At 40.1% G+C, this 15381-nt stretch overlaps 4 protein-coding genes across 14 annotated transcripts in view; 2 read left to right on the top strand and 2 right to left on the bottom strand.

Annotated features, from left to right (window-relative positions):
• The first annotated feature begins 191 nt into the window (after nt 1–191).
• Nucleotides 192–6572, top strand: ube2ib (ubiquitin-conjugating enzyme E2Ib). Its single transcript, XM_076093529.1, has 7 exons — nt 192–355; nt 1828–1906; nt 2036–2119; nt 3419–3491; nt 4485–4594; nt 4992–5071; nt 5766–6572. Exons 2-7 carry the CDS (start codon nt 1841–1843, stop codon nt 5827–5829), a joined length of 477 nt encoding a protein of 158 aa, XP_075949644.1. The 5' UTR covers nt 192–355; nt 1828–1840; the 3' UTR covers nt 5830–6572.
• LOC142951743 (interleukin-21 receptor) lies at nt 6565–11337 on the bottom strand. Its single transcript, XM_076093518.1, has 8 exons — nt 11178–11337; nt 10236–10368; nt 9953–10149; nt 9664–9818; nt 7922–8099; nt 7685–7790; nt 7493–7571; nt 6565–7420 (listed from the first exon to the last, which is right to left on the bottom strand). Exons 1-8 carry the CDS (start codon nt 11269–11271, stop codon nt 7043–7045), a joined length of 1320 nt encoding a protein of 439 aa, XP_075949633.1. The 5' UTR covers nt 11272–11337; the 3' UTR covers nt 6565–7042.
• Nucleotides 10972–15381, top strand: part of cfap119 (cilia and flagella associated protein 119) — a 10981-nt gene continuing 6571 nt past the window's right edge. The window contains exon 1 of the mRNA XM_076093525.1: nt 10972–11787. The gene's annotated coding sequence lies outside the window, so the exon portion shown is untranslated. The remainder of the gene's footprint in view (nt 11788–15381) is intronic.
• LOC142951742 (uncharacterized) overlaps nt 13377–15381 on the bottom strand; it is a 4861-nt gene continuing 2856 nt past the window's right edge. For 10 of the 11 annotated variants that reach the window (XM_076093506.1, XM_076093507.1, XM_076093509.1 and 7 more), the window contains 6 exons: nt 15102–15263; nt 14842–14954; nt 14451–14565; nt 14269–14367; nt 14006–14177; nt 13377–13885 (listed from right to left, as the gene is read on the bottom strand). In XM_076093506.1, coding sequence (XP_075949621.1) covers nt 13752–13885; nt 14006–14177; nt 14269–14367; nt 14451–14565; nt 14842–14954; nt 15102–15263 — 795 coding nt within the window. In that variant the 3' untranslated portion in view covers nt 13377–13751. The remainder of the gene's footprint in view (nt 13886–14005; nt 14178–14268; nt 14368–14450; nt 14566–14841; nt 14955–15101; nt 15264–15381) is intronic. The other variant, XM_076093515.1, reaches the window with a different exon arrangement.

The raw sequence follows: 15381 nt of genomic DNA, 5'->3' as shown, positions 1-15381 counted from the left end.
TCCAGATTTCTTCCGGGAATGTCGCCCAGTAATACTGCAGTTTTAATTTTCAGCAGACGTTATGGTGTTCGAATAAAATGTAAACTATTACGGCTAAATCATAAATCGTTAACAGATAAACGCGCACCTACGAGCCCGAGTTGCTCACTGCAATTTAGAACATTTGTCCTGAACCACCTCGGGGTATTTAAGCAAAGCCGGAAGTAAACGACGGATGACTTTTTCGTTTCGCTGTGTCTCTCTTGAGTCAGAGCTGTTGGTTTTTCAGGAGGGAAACTTTACTAGGTTTAACGGGATTTGAGCACGATTAATTCATTTCGCCCAATTACCAGAGCCAGTGCAGCCATACTGAAAGGTAAGCGCGCACCTTAATTACGTAACATGTTAATTTAGTCGTGTATTATGATATTTTACCCGCTTCAGTTTGCGCCATTTTCGCTAGTTTTGTAATGCACAAATGTGCGCCTTTTAGCTCTGGCGTTCTTTGTCCCTATTTTTTAATGGGTTGTGATATGGTCTATCCCTGTAGAATAATTCACATCACTTATTGCTAACCCAGATTATGTATGTATAAGCGTTGGAAGAAAGACATTTATCACTTTTCTGTCATCCAAAATTGTGTTCAAATCAAGTGCAATTGCGCATTTTTGTGCTGCACCAGGCCGTGTCAAGACGCTAACAGCACCAGCGCCTGTTGGGATACAACATGAATCTGGCGCACATGAGTTAGCTCGTCAAGCTAACCGGCTAGCTTGCTAATCAAATAGCATTAATGGTCAGGTTGTTGACACTTGTGTTGACAGCAAGTTTACAGTAAAGCTCAGCGAACACTTAATAAATGTAACGTTGGTGGTTTAATGTCCTGGACCTTAAGTTTAACACCAGACTAAACAGAAGGAGCAGGAGAACCGTGTTTTGTGGACATGTAACGTTATCACCAGCGGCTAACTTAGCTAGCCACCTTAGCGTAGCAGACATGTTCAAACGATACTTTAAAACCCATTACTTTAAGGAGATGAAAACACTGCGTCCTAACATTACATAGAGTATAACTCTACTCGTATAAAGTTGGTTAATGCTGCATGGACAGTTTGTAGTTATTGCTGGTGCCGTTCTGTTGCTTTGCCTCGTTTTCATTATCACCAAAGCATCCAATTGAGGGTCCTAATTAGAGCTCCTAATTAGCTTTGAAGCGGACTGGCTACAGCGTGGTGTATAGACACCTTTATGTAATGGTACAGTTTGTGTGACTGTCCTCACACTGTCTTTCACACTGACCCATGATGGATTGAGTGCCATAATTGAATCTGTTATTTACTGAATAAAACAACCTTTTTTAGTAAGGAGGAGCTAATTAATTAATTGGATGAACGAGGATGTGTGTGGTAAATCCTGGTAACTACATGATCTAATGGCAAGTTTTCAATTTCTAATACTGCAATGTTTCTTGTACAATTGATCACTTCACAGGAGGTGGGAACTTACATTCTACTGTTAGCAATTGTATACACACTAACACACAAGCCTTTTGTTAGAAAAGCTTGCCACAAACCAAATGTTTTTTGCTTTATTAATTTGTTTTTCTGGTCCAAAAGATGTTTTAAAAGCGTAAATAAGCACTAAATCCTTACATCCTCCTTTGCTTTTATGCTTTAGGAATGACTAGACTTAATTGACAAATCATGTTGATTCTAAAAACTACGTACGGTGACAAGTTTTCAAGGCAATGACCATCGCGAAGTTTAGGAATGGTAAATCCCCAGTGCCAAGTTGGACCTGGTTAGGAATGGTTTCATACAATTGACTTGACGTTGTCTTTCATTACAGGAGTCCACGAATCATGTCAGGCATTGCATTGAGCCGGCTTGCACAGGAGCGCAAGGCATGGCGGAAGGACCATCCTTTTGTAAGTAGTGCCTCATGAAATGCACCTGTTCTGGCTCCACTGTGTATCTGAGTTGACATTCGATTAAGTCAAGTCCTCTGGTGAACACTGGTATCTTAACCGTTTGCTCTATCCTGTTCAATCTTTCAGGGATTTGTTGCTGTACCCACAAAAAATCCAGATGGAACCATGAATCTCATGAATTGGGAATGTGCTATTCCTGGAAAGAAAGGGGTAATGTGCTTTATAGTCTGTCTGCATTCATAACATATTTGCTTTACACAGCAACGACTGCTAAATGAGAAACACAGTGAGCTTTGTAAGACAGTTGAGTGCGTTTACATGGACATGAGTATCCAGGTTATGATCCGGTTTTTGAAGTATCCCGTGTTTTGTGTTGGAACACGTAAACGCGATATCCCGGTTCCAGAAACTTGGATAAACCCTTATTCCATTTATGGGAAACCCAAATATGGTAGCTGGAGTATTCCCAAAGACACCGGGATATTGTTGCACCGAATCCCGGTTTGAGAGCTGCACAATACCTGCAAGGGCGCAGCTTCAGATTTACAAAAAGAAACAGAAATACAAACAAAGGCAGCAGCGAAAGCATCTCACTTCTGAAGCAAAGAGGAAGTATTGTCTTTCTGTAATAAAGAGGTTAATATACTTGGTAATTTAGATGGAATAAGGCATCGAAATGCTGACCTAGTCAAGTCTGTAGTGGGCAGCGGCAGGTTAGTGTACAACTGTTTTCCTAAATAAAATGTTAGCATCGCATGCGCAAATGGACTGCATTAACTGAGATACTAGAATATCATGTATGCAGGAGTATAAATAACCCAATTTCTCTGTGCTCATGTAAACACCATATCCTGAATATGATCAAAACCGGGATAAGGCTACTCATGTAAATGCACTCGATGATATTTCTGTAGCAGGTGTATGGCTTTAAACACATTATATTGCATAATACAACTATAGAGGTATGTCTTACGTTTTCTATAGAGTGCTGCAGGTACGACGTATTTTTGTAGGCCAACCTGGAAGTTTGCATCGCCCTGGGCCCTAGACAAAAAGCCAATGGGATTGTTTTTTTCATTGGATTTTGGATAATTGCAGAAAACAAGTATATAATAAGTTTATGGTATTACCACGTTTTGTTCCGCAAGATAATCTTTACAAATGATCACCATTCTTGTGATTTTTGAAGCGTGAATACAAACTCCAAAAGTAGAAAGCTAATGTAAACGAGCTACACCACAATCAAATGACTACACGTCAAAAATGGAAACTCATTTCTGGGTTTTAGGGCTCATTCCTGCAGCACTTTATTGTGCCAGCATAGGTAGTGAATATCATGAGTGTCCCCAAATTTCCATGGACCAAAGCAGGTTAGAAAAGTTGTTAATTCTTGGAACCGCGATGAGCCTTAAACATGCTTTTAATATTAATCTGGCAATAATAACAATGTTTTTAGAGTCATTTTTAGTGGAACATGTGTTAATATGAATCTGATGGTTGTCTCCTCAGACTCCGTGGGAAGGAGGCTTGTTCAAACTGCGCATGTTGTTCAAGGATGACTATCCTTCTTCACCTCCAAAATGTGAGTTATTGTGTCTGACCTGTGGTCAGCGTAAACTCAACCGTTAATGTGATCTCTACACACACCTTGTAGAAACCTGCATTATGGAGTCAGTAGATGGAAGTACTGGCCAATACTGCACAGAGAAATGCTTCGTCTAGAATGTAGTCGGGTGCACACCACAGCACATGTCTTCCTTCAAGGGTATTGTGCACACCCACGCATAATTCCTGTCCTGAAACTGGCAGGAGTCAGGAGACTGTCAATAGCAATGAGTTGATGAAAACATAATGAAAGTGTTTGAAATGGCTCAGTTGAGGTCAAGACACTCCCCAACCCACTCGACAGAGAGGCAGCGAGCCTCAATATTGTCCCTTTGAAGTATCCTTGTAATGAGAAAGAGTGCCATTTATATCTATGGGCTTACTTTACTACCGGTTGCTATATTAATCTTAAGGTAAATCTGTAGTTAAGATAGTAACCCATGTTTTAAGATTTCTCACTGAAGCTGAGCATCTGCTTGACATCTTGGTTGTGATTGGTTCAAAGCTGCAGTAGACCACACAGGTCCATCATTTGTGTTTGAAGGCTGGTTCATGACTTTTAAGTCTGTTGAAGCAGATCTAAAAGCTTTGTCATGGTAATCGTTTCCATTCATTGCTGTTTGTTAGTTATGATTTGGATGTGAATGATATTGGACTGCTTAAAATGTTACACTTTGCCTAGACTACTATACTGGAACCGAATCGTTACATCACCCTTTTGGTTGCGCACAAGGCCCGGGCACTGTGATGTACCGTGTTTCTAACATTCATCAACGGGGGTTGTGTTGTCTGAATGTGACATTAACATATTAGAACCACTTGCTTGTGTGAGGAGCAGAAGTTTCTGCCACTCCACTCGGTGTATGCTGTGGAAAAGCCGAGTGACATTTGTGGAACTTGTTCATCTTGTCTGACATTTGTAATGGATCCGGAACATAAGTGCACCTAACATTATCTTGTGTTTTTTTAGGTAAATTTGAGCCTCCACTCTTTCACCCAAATGTGTATCCATCAGGCACAGTATGCCTATCTATTCTAGAGGAGGACAAGGACTGGAGACCAGCCATCACGATAAAGCAGGTTTGGATTGACAAGCATACCTTTTTAAAAAGTGTTTTTATTTCTTTCTTTGGTTTTATACTGTATTTCTTATTAAATTCAATCTAAGAATCAATTGGCTTTAAAAAAAAAAAGCCAGGGAAGCAAATTATATAATTTATGTTTTCCATTATCTTGACATAAAAAAACTGGATCTGGAAAATTAAGTTCTGATATTCAACTTGAAATATAACTTTTATTTTTTATTTGGACAGCTAATATATCCATTTGTGTTGCCTGTGCTGGAGGATAAGTCATTCAGAGACTTCATGCAACTGATTTTAAAACTTTAGTGACTAACAAATATAATAAGCAACCTTATAAATAATGCAAAACGGATACTTTTTATTTTATATAATTTGTTTAATTTCTCCGTCAGATCTTATTAGGTATCCAGGAACTCCTAAATGAACCAAATATCCAGGATCCAGCCCAAGCAGAGGCTTACACAATCTACTGGTGAGTGACATTTGATTTAATCTTTTCAACCGTTACACTAAAATGTGTAAATGATTTATAAAGTAGCCTGCATGTCTGAAAACGGCTAAGGAAACTAGAAGTCTATTATTGATCGTCTATGTTGCAGCGCCAAAATCAGATTCTAAGTTTGACTTGCGCTGTAATACAATGGACATCATGATGAGAACCAGAATTGGCTTTAATGGTCAAGTAAGTGTGAACACGTACGAGGAATTTGCTTCTGGTATTTAGTTGCTTTCAAAGTACATGCACAGAAATGGCATACGGCACAACAAACGTAAACATCCAACTACTGTGTACAGATATAAATATACAAATAAAAAAGTGTGTGTGTGTGTGTGTTACACACATGCATACACTCTGTGGACGCCAATGGAGGACTTCTTTATTGTTTTCATAACTCAAATATCAGTATTTTTAACTGCTCTCCCCCAGCCTGTATAAGTTCACACCCAACACTCAGAAATGCACAAAAGCCACAACATCTGTTAAAGGGCGATTCAAATCCAAACATTAACAGTTTATTTAGCTTCACATAAATAAAAAAACAACCACCTATGGAACTGCTGAATCCTGAAGATTATATTGTTTTTAAAGTCTCCATACTTTCTGATTTGAATAAGTGATCAGAGCAACATGATAACTGCTGTTTTTTTTTTTAACCCCTTTCCAGCCAAAACAGAGTAGAATATGAAAAAAGAGTTCGAGCACAAGCCAAAAAATTCTCCCCCTCGTAAGGGCGAAGACTTGCTCCGCTGTGGCAGAAGGAATGGGTTTGACAAGAATCACCTCCCCGCTCAGTCTCTCAATGAATGTGCTCCTCTCACATCAGGACTTGCTTAAAGACTTCTATTTAAACTCCACACATTCTGTGCCATCCGACCTATCATTATTTTTTTTTTTGTTCTTAATTTGCCAGTTGGTGCATAACGCTGAGAGGGGATGGGTGCTTCAGCACCCTGGTCATTTATTTTTAAACATTAATTGTCTTATGTGGCGGAAGGGACAAAGCTCGGTACCAGTTTCATCAACTCCATGCAAGCTGGCTGTCATCAATGTTCAAGGAAGAAAATGTTTTTTTTGTTTTAAAATGCTCTTTCACAGGGTCTATTCCTTTTTGCCCCCCCCCCCCCCCTCCCCTTTTATTTTCCATAAATTTAATGTAAAATTAGCTTATTTCATTGTCAGTATTTCAACTGCTGTATAATGAATGGCACTTTTATACTGTTGTATCTCACTAGTGTCTCTAGATGGCTCTGTCTAATTCTCTTTCCCAGGTTTTCTATTCAGCATGCTGTAATATACGATAGAATCTGCTGCCTTGGCTGTCTTTTTGTTATTCAGAGTGTTTGCTATGAAATAAATAAAAATGGCCATGACGACTGAGGCAGGTAGGCTTACTTCTGTATCAGACTTTAAGGTTATTCGGTGCTTTGTTCATGTATGTGTTGGCGTAAATAAAACTTTCTACAAAACTTTAGCATTTTGTTTAATAAGTGATTAAAATATACAGCGAGCTTAACTTAACCACTAAGGCTTCAGAGACTAAAAAATACAAAATGTCAAAATTTATATCTATTAAGAACATCTGACAAATATTTTGTATACAGTTCCTTTACTCATTTGACTCAAGCAACGGTTATGCAATTAATATCTACATTACGCATAATGCTGTGGAAGCGTTTTACAATCACAAGTGCGCATTAATGTAATAGCAAAGTATGTAAAAACAGAAATTAAGAATGTGCAAGTTGTTTTTAACTTGAAGCGTTTCATTTCACGGTCTAAATGTCTAGTTTAACTTCAGGCCCAACACTATTTGAAGTTCATCTTCAGACTATTTTACTTTCTACTACACGCTAACTCATCAGCTTATGCTTCAGTAATGGCCTCCATTCTGATGAGCCCTGTTGGGCAGGAGCAGGATTTGGTGGATGAGCTCCCAGGGTCCTATGCTGTGACCGGACCGCTCTGCTGGAAGGCGCTCATGGTGCAGTACCTGGGAAGGTCCTTTTCCAGCCAACACCCAGAGTCTCCTTGAGCAGGGCTCCCCGGCTGTGAGCTGAGGGTCAGACTCTGGTGAGAGCTCCCTGCGGATGAAGGCGGGACCATGGTGATCACAGTGTACGGCATGCCCAGGAGAAGAGTATCGCAGCCTGTGTCAGTTATATTGCTGTACATGCCGCCCTCCATCAACTGGTGGTGAAACTGGAGCTGACTCTCTTCTTCCACCTCCTCGACGACTTCACACTCGGTAAGAGTGTCAATCTGGAGCGTTTCCTCAGCCTTCAGCGTGTCTGCCGTGTGTTCTTGTGTAACCACCCAGCTCTATAATCACAGTCATGTTTAAGGCCGTCGTTATGAGATAATTGTCAGTATTTTATCTTAAGCTAAACCTACCTTGAAATCACCCTGGAAGTCACTGTACAGTGTGTGGAAATAGGGTGCTGGAGTTGGGATGAAGGCATTCTGCCTCCACCTGTAAGTGTTAGAAACATAAAGAATATATATTTTGTGTGCATTGGTTGTAGGAATTGGCATTTGTTATACCGTACATATTCTAAGGAGTGAAAAGCTGTAAGGGAACCTTACTTTTTAACTGGAGCGTAGCAGAACAGTAGCACCAATGGCACCAGCACACACAGGGGGATGAGCGCCTTACCCAGTCCAGAAACGTTTGATGAGAATTCTGTATGGACTTACATGCAGTAGAAACATTTGGAGAAGAAAAAAGTAGAACAAAGTATTGAATTTACAGTTGCTGCATTCTCAACAAGTTGCCATAAGATAAAGCTCCTCTTCATTAAGCTTAGATCAGCTGAGACTCACCATTCACAGCCGACTCCGTCCCCCAGTAAACCTCAGAAGACCAGTCACTCCACTGTCCCTTGTAGTAAGCCTGATTAGGACTGGACCGTACTCTTGCGGCGTACTTGGTGTCTGGCTCAAAGTTCTCATCATCCACAGAATAATTCAAACTGTTGGTGTTGATTTCATGCGATGACAGCTGAAATAAATAGATATGGAAATATGTCATTAATCTTTGTAAAGGAGAGAAACTTCCTGTACGGGTTCCCATTAGTTTGCAGGTAGATCAGTAGATACATTATTTAATGTTTATAGTTACAATCTACACTTCTTCAGTTGCTTTAAGTTTAATTTTGACTGTCCTAGGAGATATTATCTGTACTGTCAGTCATTTTAATCATGGCACAAAATTGTGTACTGATAACGGTTCAATTTAATTTAGCTGCACCAGATTCACAGGATGTTTAACGTTTGCAGTGGTAGCTGATGAGCACTTTTAAAAGACGGCACTTAATATCACTCGTAAAGGGGCTGGTGTGATATACTGATAAGTCGGTGGCAGTTAATAATCCTAGCAAACTCTGAATTGTACATTTAGATACGTAAAGTTCAGTCTTAATTTGTCATTCGGCAAAATTGTGTTATTGGTGCTCAGGCAGCAATGGTTAATATAAGTCATAGGAGAAAATTAATTCATTAATGTACGGCACAATCCCTGTCTGTCAGCACTCCAGCAATCCAGCCCTGTTTACTGGGACACTTGCGTGGAACAGAGCCATCATTATGTTCATAGTTAAACTCATCAAAATGTGAAAACGTACCTAGTATTTGCATTGGAAAATACCTATGGGTCAAAAAAAGGTCACAGTTTCTCATGACCCACTGAGCTGACAACCACAGCGACCACTAACGAAGCTGCTGTGGTAGTTTATCATTTGGTAATTTTCTCTCTTCTTCTTATTCTGCTGTGTTCGGGACTCTTCTGGGCATCATCAGAGAGCATTTGGGGCCCTTGTGGGCGTTTGAACCCCAGACAATCAGAAAGGTGTGCAGCCCGTTCCCAGGTCAAACCCTGTCGCTTTGTCGTGGCGTACTGAGGCTCAAGGTAGCCTACGCAGGGTCTGATACAAAGCGGTTGTTCTGTGTGCAATGCGTTTCCCCTTTCAGTCTCTCGGCTGTGTGGTTGCTATATCGGACCCTCAGTGTCAGTGATTAGAGACACAGAGAGCAGACAGGCCACAGCAGGATGAAGCGAGCCTTCGGCTGCATTCATTTAACATCAGGCACCTTCCCTCAGGTTTGTGAGCAGGTTGTGTTTTATTTGTGCTTTAGAACGTGACTGCTGTCAAACGATCAGAAAATAACGTTTTATTCTGCTGATTCATGGTTCTCACTAATGCCGGCCCCTCTTTTAATTCACTCTCTAGCTCGCTAGACCACTGCTGCGCTTTCTCACCCTCGCTCTCTCGCTCACTTGTTGATCCGGAGAGGAGAGACGCATTTTAAATGCTGTGATAACAAACGGCAACCGACAATGTGACTGTTATACCTTTTAAGTGTTTTCATTCATCTTTAGATTACTAATTTGTCCATTTCTCTGTTGTATACTTTTATACACCAATTCCCAAGTTTTCATCGATTATTGATTTGCCAATACATTTTAACGGACACAAACAGACCAGAACTGTTTCCTAAAAAGCATGTTCTCTTATTCCCACCAACAAAGAGCACCCAATTCTTGTTTGTGTATCATTGAATCTCACGTGTGTGTCTCCTCTTTTGTAGTAATGGAGCTGAAACTTGAGGTTTTCGACGAGACTGGTGTAATCTTCATATTCCTCGTAGGTACTTATCCATGTGAAGTGGTGTTGACCTGCGTTGGGGCTGACTGTGAGTTGGCACGGTGCGTTTGGTGTAACTAAAGAGAGGACACATTAAAGACAAACGCACACAAAAGGCGGGTTTTAAACAGGCAGACATCTGTATTTTTATGCACAAATGTGTTCTGTGTGTCTGGTTTTGAAAACCGACCAGAAGCATTGTGTTCCTTACTGTTCTTCACAGGTAGATATTTGTCCACCAGCTGCTCACAGATTTCAGGCCCATCATTCTGGCTGTGACAAAGCGAGATTTCAAAACAATCTAGATCTATAAAGGTCCCAGCATCTTCATCGGGTATTGGATTGGACGTTCTTAAGGAGCAGAAGTAATCCTCATCGGTGTTTGTCAGCGTACACACAAACTTCTTTCTGCACAAAACGGTAATGAAACACAACATCATCATCACATTTAAGGTCATCCATTATTTATAAATGGCAGGGGAAAAAAGCCTCACTTTTCATATGTTCCTATGAAAGTGAGCCAGTAGGAGCTGTTGCTGTCTGAGTAGTTTTCTGATGTTGCGATGCTCAGGGAGCAGTTGATGGTGTACAGGTAATCAGTCGCACAGTGAAGATGGTGGTCCACCCCTGAAAAATGTACAAGCAATGTTTTATTGGGAGTTTCAGGAATCAAAGCGGAGATTTCACTGTGTCACCTCATTTAAGTAAAGGATCGTATTTGTAGGCTTTTCTATTTATCATGTAGGTTTTTTTAATGCGTACCGTCCACTTAAATAACCATTACTGATGACTCGATGACGTTTTAAACTGTACGCATTTTGTTTTGATGAGAAAACAAATGCCTTTTTTTACTTACAATATTAAAACTGCAGACTTAAAGGATAGTCCCAGTAGCTTTAAGAGGGAAGCTCTTTGTGGCCAGTTTGGACGGGAAAAACAATTACTCAGACCAAGAACGCTTTTAATGTCCATATGGAAATATTGGTATTGTTTTAGGATAGACTTTAAAAAATATGAACTTATCCTTTTAATTGGTTGCTGTAAAATGAACAAAACTGCAACATTTATTATTGACCCACTGCCATATAAAATGTATGCTGGTTTATTGTAAAATAAAAAACCTTACATCACAACATTAATAAAAGATAAAGACTTTTCCCTTTATAAGAAACATTAGCCGACTTTTCCCATTAGGTCTAAGGTCAAATAGATTGTTGCTGAGGTCCTACAAAGTATAACAAAGCGTCTGAAGCCCTTATTCTAACTTTTAGTGTGCATGATGTTTTATCGTTTTTAAAACATCTTATATTTACATTCATTCGTTATTCATTTGGCTTTTGTCTCGATCAAAGTGCACATGAACGTACAATCCAAGCAATCTGATCTTAATGATTCTCTTATCACATAAAACAAAATAAAACTGTGTGGGACATAACCTGTGACAGGAGTTCCATGCAGACAGACACTGTTGGTAGATACCAGCAGAAACGCGAACAGCAGCTTCAGCCTCGGTGGAGAGCGACAATCCATCGCACCAGACGATCAAGACATCACTTCAGCACTGAGAGGTCTTGATACAGTCATTCCGCCCTGAAGCTCTCGTAGAAAAACGTTTATTAACTGAGAGAGGCTGAGAGAGGGAGGTGGGAGGTGTCAGTGAGTCGGTGCACACTGATAGCACACTGATAGCTATCACTCGCATGTCTGCGGGGAGAGGATGTGCTTTTTTAAGAGAGCAGTTGTAAAAGGAAAGTGTGTGTGAAAGGGATAAGGCTTCAGTTTCACCAAACATGATGTTGAATCTCACATTACAACCCTCTAATCTATCGCACTGTGCACGGCATTTGGTTCCTAACATGACATTTGGTTAAACAGTATTTGTTTTCATTATCAGACCGATTTTAATTGCTTTAAAAAATATTTGAAATACAAAATGCACTGAGTCTGTAAATGTTTTACTTTCATTCTTTCAGTGTCCTTTAGATCTCTTTAGAACGATTGAATAAGCTCAGAGCTGGAAGACATTCATGTGATATCAGCACTGTGGTGAGATACGTTTTGATCTGTGATGCCAAAAACACAAACGCATGTGATAGTGAAACTCAACTTGTTACATCACATTTTACTGCACAGACTCCTCGCTCAAGCTCTGCTCACAAAAAGCTGTGAAACAAATTCTCTGTAAGAAATCTGCAGAGTAGGAACATCATCTGCTAAACATTACATTCCTTAAATCACACCAATTTAAAATGGACTTAATTCACCTGAAATGGAGAACCATGAAATACACCCATTTCTGTGGACTTTGGTTGTATACCTGAGTGTGATTGTGCGGATAGAAATCTTATTCTACACAGAAGTTAGTCTAAAGACAATACATTTTTCATTTGGTTCATATCATACATCAACTAACTTTCTTTATACAACAGTAGTACAACAGTTCTATTTGACTGTCCTTTATAAATTGTTGTTGGCAGAGATAAAAACCTTCAGTAGTACAGGGATGTGCATCTAAAATGTTCCATGTGGCACTATTTCTGCATGCACTGAAATGACAAATCTTTAACGCTCTAGGAATACAGTTTATGTCTGTGGATCGTAGGTTTATGTCTGTCAGTAAGCACTTAAATGCCTACATGCCAAGTCTAACTTCATGCTGGTGTACTCTAGTGATGACTAGAGTGATGACTTTTCAAGTGGAGCTATACCTGAAATTGGAATAAGAATTATTGTGCCACTTACAAGAGTGTTGTGCAATGTGTAGCGCAACAACAGGAGATCAGTTGAATGTTGGTTGTGTGTTGTGGTGATTCTATAATAGATACGACCTGACAGTGTCTTCCTCTGAGGTTCACAGTTTTGTTGATATAGAGTTCATAACTGTCTCTCGGTGTTCAGTCGAACACAGTGCATGAATTCATTTTCTAGTTGATCGAGAGGACGTCTGCAAGCTTTCACGACAAAACAGGATTTAATTAAATGCCTGTTCATTTGTGGCCCAAGGGGGGCAAGGTATTGTCAGCGTGTCAACTTCATCCCTTGTCGCACAGGTTAACAATTACATTTATATATATATAACTTGTTTCAGAGAGCATCTGAACATGAAACAAGGAAACATCATGTTACCACACAGACGGTCATGTCAATGTGTTAACAGAGGTTTCAGTTTAATTTGGGTTTTTGCTGTGCAAAATATCCGCAGACATCTGACCACTTCACCACAGAGCATAAAGGAGGCCTATTTCTATTTGTTGACACCTAAATGACTTTATGCCCCCCTCGTGTGAAGCAGAGTGAACTCGTGTTGAGAATGTGCTTGAGATCAGCAATAAAGCCCTTGTGACATGTGAATATTATATAAGTCTTTATATTGTGCAAGAGCAGAAACCCTGATATGGTTGGATATATCTGCAACCTGTTGCACTCCCGCAGAATCTGATATAAGGGCTTTTTTCAATTTTTTTTTGTATTTTGATAAGAATGCTTCCTTCTTTGTGATAAATATTTTAAAATGACAGCAAACAGTTCTAGATGTAACTTTGGCTTGAAATAACACGTAATCTGATGTAGATCTGAGTGAATGATTGACTTTCTATTTAAAATATGTAAAAAAAAAAAAAAATCATAGACTTGCAAACATTGTATTATTATCATTTAATTTCATTTAATTATCATTTCCCTGGTAGTCTTTACACAGTTGTCCTCAATATCTTAATTGCAGGAGTCCTTTACCTATCTGGCAAATATAAAAAGAAAGACCGTTAAATTAACTTAAATTACTTTTTCCACTTTGATATAAAATCTGCTGTAAAATAATACTGGACCTATGAAACAAGTCCCCTCTGAAGTCTAAGTCTCTGGCATGTATTTTCCATATTTAGTGTATACAAAGTGTTACAATGCACCAGGATACAAAATATGAAAAATGACCCTGTGCAAAATCATGGGTATAGTACAGTGTCTATTTAGATCAGGGATCTAGTTAAGCACCCGAGGCACACCAGCATGGCTCACTCACAAGCCAGTTTACCATCAAATGAGGACAGGGTGATGGCAAAGGCCTGCAGGGCACACATGGGGAAACTGTAATCCATGGAGAAGACATCCTCCGCTACGCGCCCAAACTGCATCACTATGTAGTCCTCTGGAGAAGACGGCAGGGGGCAGAAAGAGAGGAGACAGACGACTGTGAAGTTAGGAATAAAGACAAGGCAGCCATTTTCTTCGTGGTTGATGATAGAGGAAGAGAGTCGCATCGTCCTACCGTTGTCAGGGTGGATGATCTGGAAGTTCTTGACGGAGGCCTGGGTGACCCGGCCGTGGAAGTTCAGCACATATGACTGAGTCTGTTCGTTCCAGCTCGGGGATTTGTTCACCAGTGTGACCAGTTTGTCTGTGTTGCTGTTCGCATGGCGGACCAATAGAGTATCAGGTTCCTATAATAAGATAAACATTTCAGTTCCTCCGACACATTTCACACTTAATCAGCATCCTCACAAAGGATTATTTTTTTCTTTCTAAACTTACATTTGTGGGGCGAATGGACACTCTCTCATCGTTCTCCAACATGCCAGGGATGATCACTGTCATTTTCCTAGGACCCTTAAATCCCAGCACATTGGTCTCCTGGAACATGACAGCCAATTGTATTACAGGTTGTATCTCTTCATATGCTTTGTTAGAGTGTATAGAGTTAAGTTTGAACTCACGTAACAAATTGCTGCCAGCTCTTGCCGCACTGATTCACACTCTTTGATGAAGGGCTTCTTCTCAGGGTTTTCACCTCCATCATAGACTGTGAACTTGGTACCCAGGACATTGGACCTGAAACAAATACGTCTGATCTGATACATGATCTGTCATCATCTATAAGGTTAGAGATCAAAATGTCAACCTTGCCTGAATTAAGAAAGATAATCATGGGGTGCATTCAATTCCATGTAAAATGATTGCCTCCACAAATCATGGAGGAATTCCCAAAACATTTCCAATTTACACTTGGGATGCAATTGAGGTAGAAATTCATCAAGAGACCTTTTTCGTGGCAGATATGACACGAAAACATAGCAGGAAAACCCCAGGTAGAAATAAGAGTTGTACCTTAGCTTTCCTATGTAGCAGTTTGTCTCTCTGGACAGATTTGTCGGGTCAGTGGAGATGAGATAGTTGGATGTTTTGCACTTCTTCCGTTTTCTGCCTGCCATTAGGAACACCTTGGTGATGGCAGAATGAAAAACACGTTTTTAGACGATGAGAAGAACTTCGATAGAAATACGACAGCTCAAGAAAACAGGATCATGCCATTAGAGCTTAAGTCAATGTGCACAACGATTGGGTTCAAATTGTGCAGAAGTGCCAACCCTCTTGCCGTCCTCCTTCTCCATGTGGAGGTAGTAAGTCGGGTAAATGCCCTTCTCCATGCCTCTCCTGTCCCTGGTGACCCTACACTGGATCGTCGCATCTCGGGGGGCTGGACGCAAAGCAAACTTCTCAAGATCCTCCACTGACATTGGAGATGTTGACTGGAATGAGAGTGGAAATGATTTCAAAAGTCGTTTTTATATATGCTGCGTGACGAATCTAAATGAGGTGCATACTTGCCTAATTTGCGTTTGACAATACACAAAACAGTTTTTTACT

Source organism: Anarhichas minor, unplaced genomic scaffold, assembly GCF_050575085.1.
Source record: "Anarhichas minor isolate MPS153535 unplaced genomic scaffold, ASM5057508v1 ptg000017l, whole genome shotgun sequence".
Classification (NCBI taxonomy): Eukaryota; Metazoa; Chordata; class Actinopteri; order Perciformes; family Anarhichadidae; genus Anarhichas; species Anarhichas minor.
This window is presented reverse-complemented; position numbering and strand designations above follow the sequence as displayed.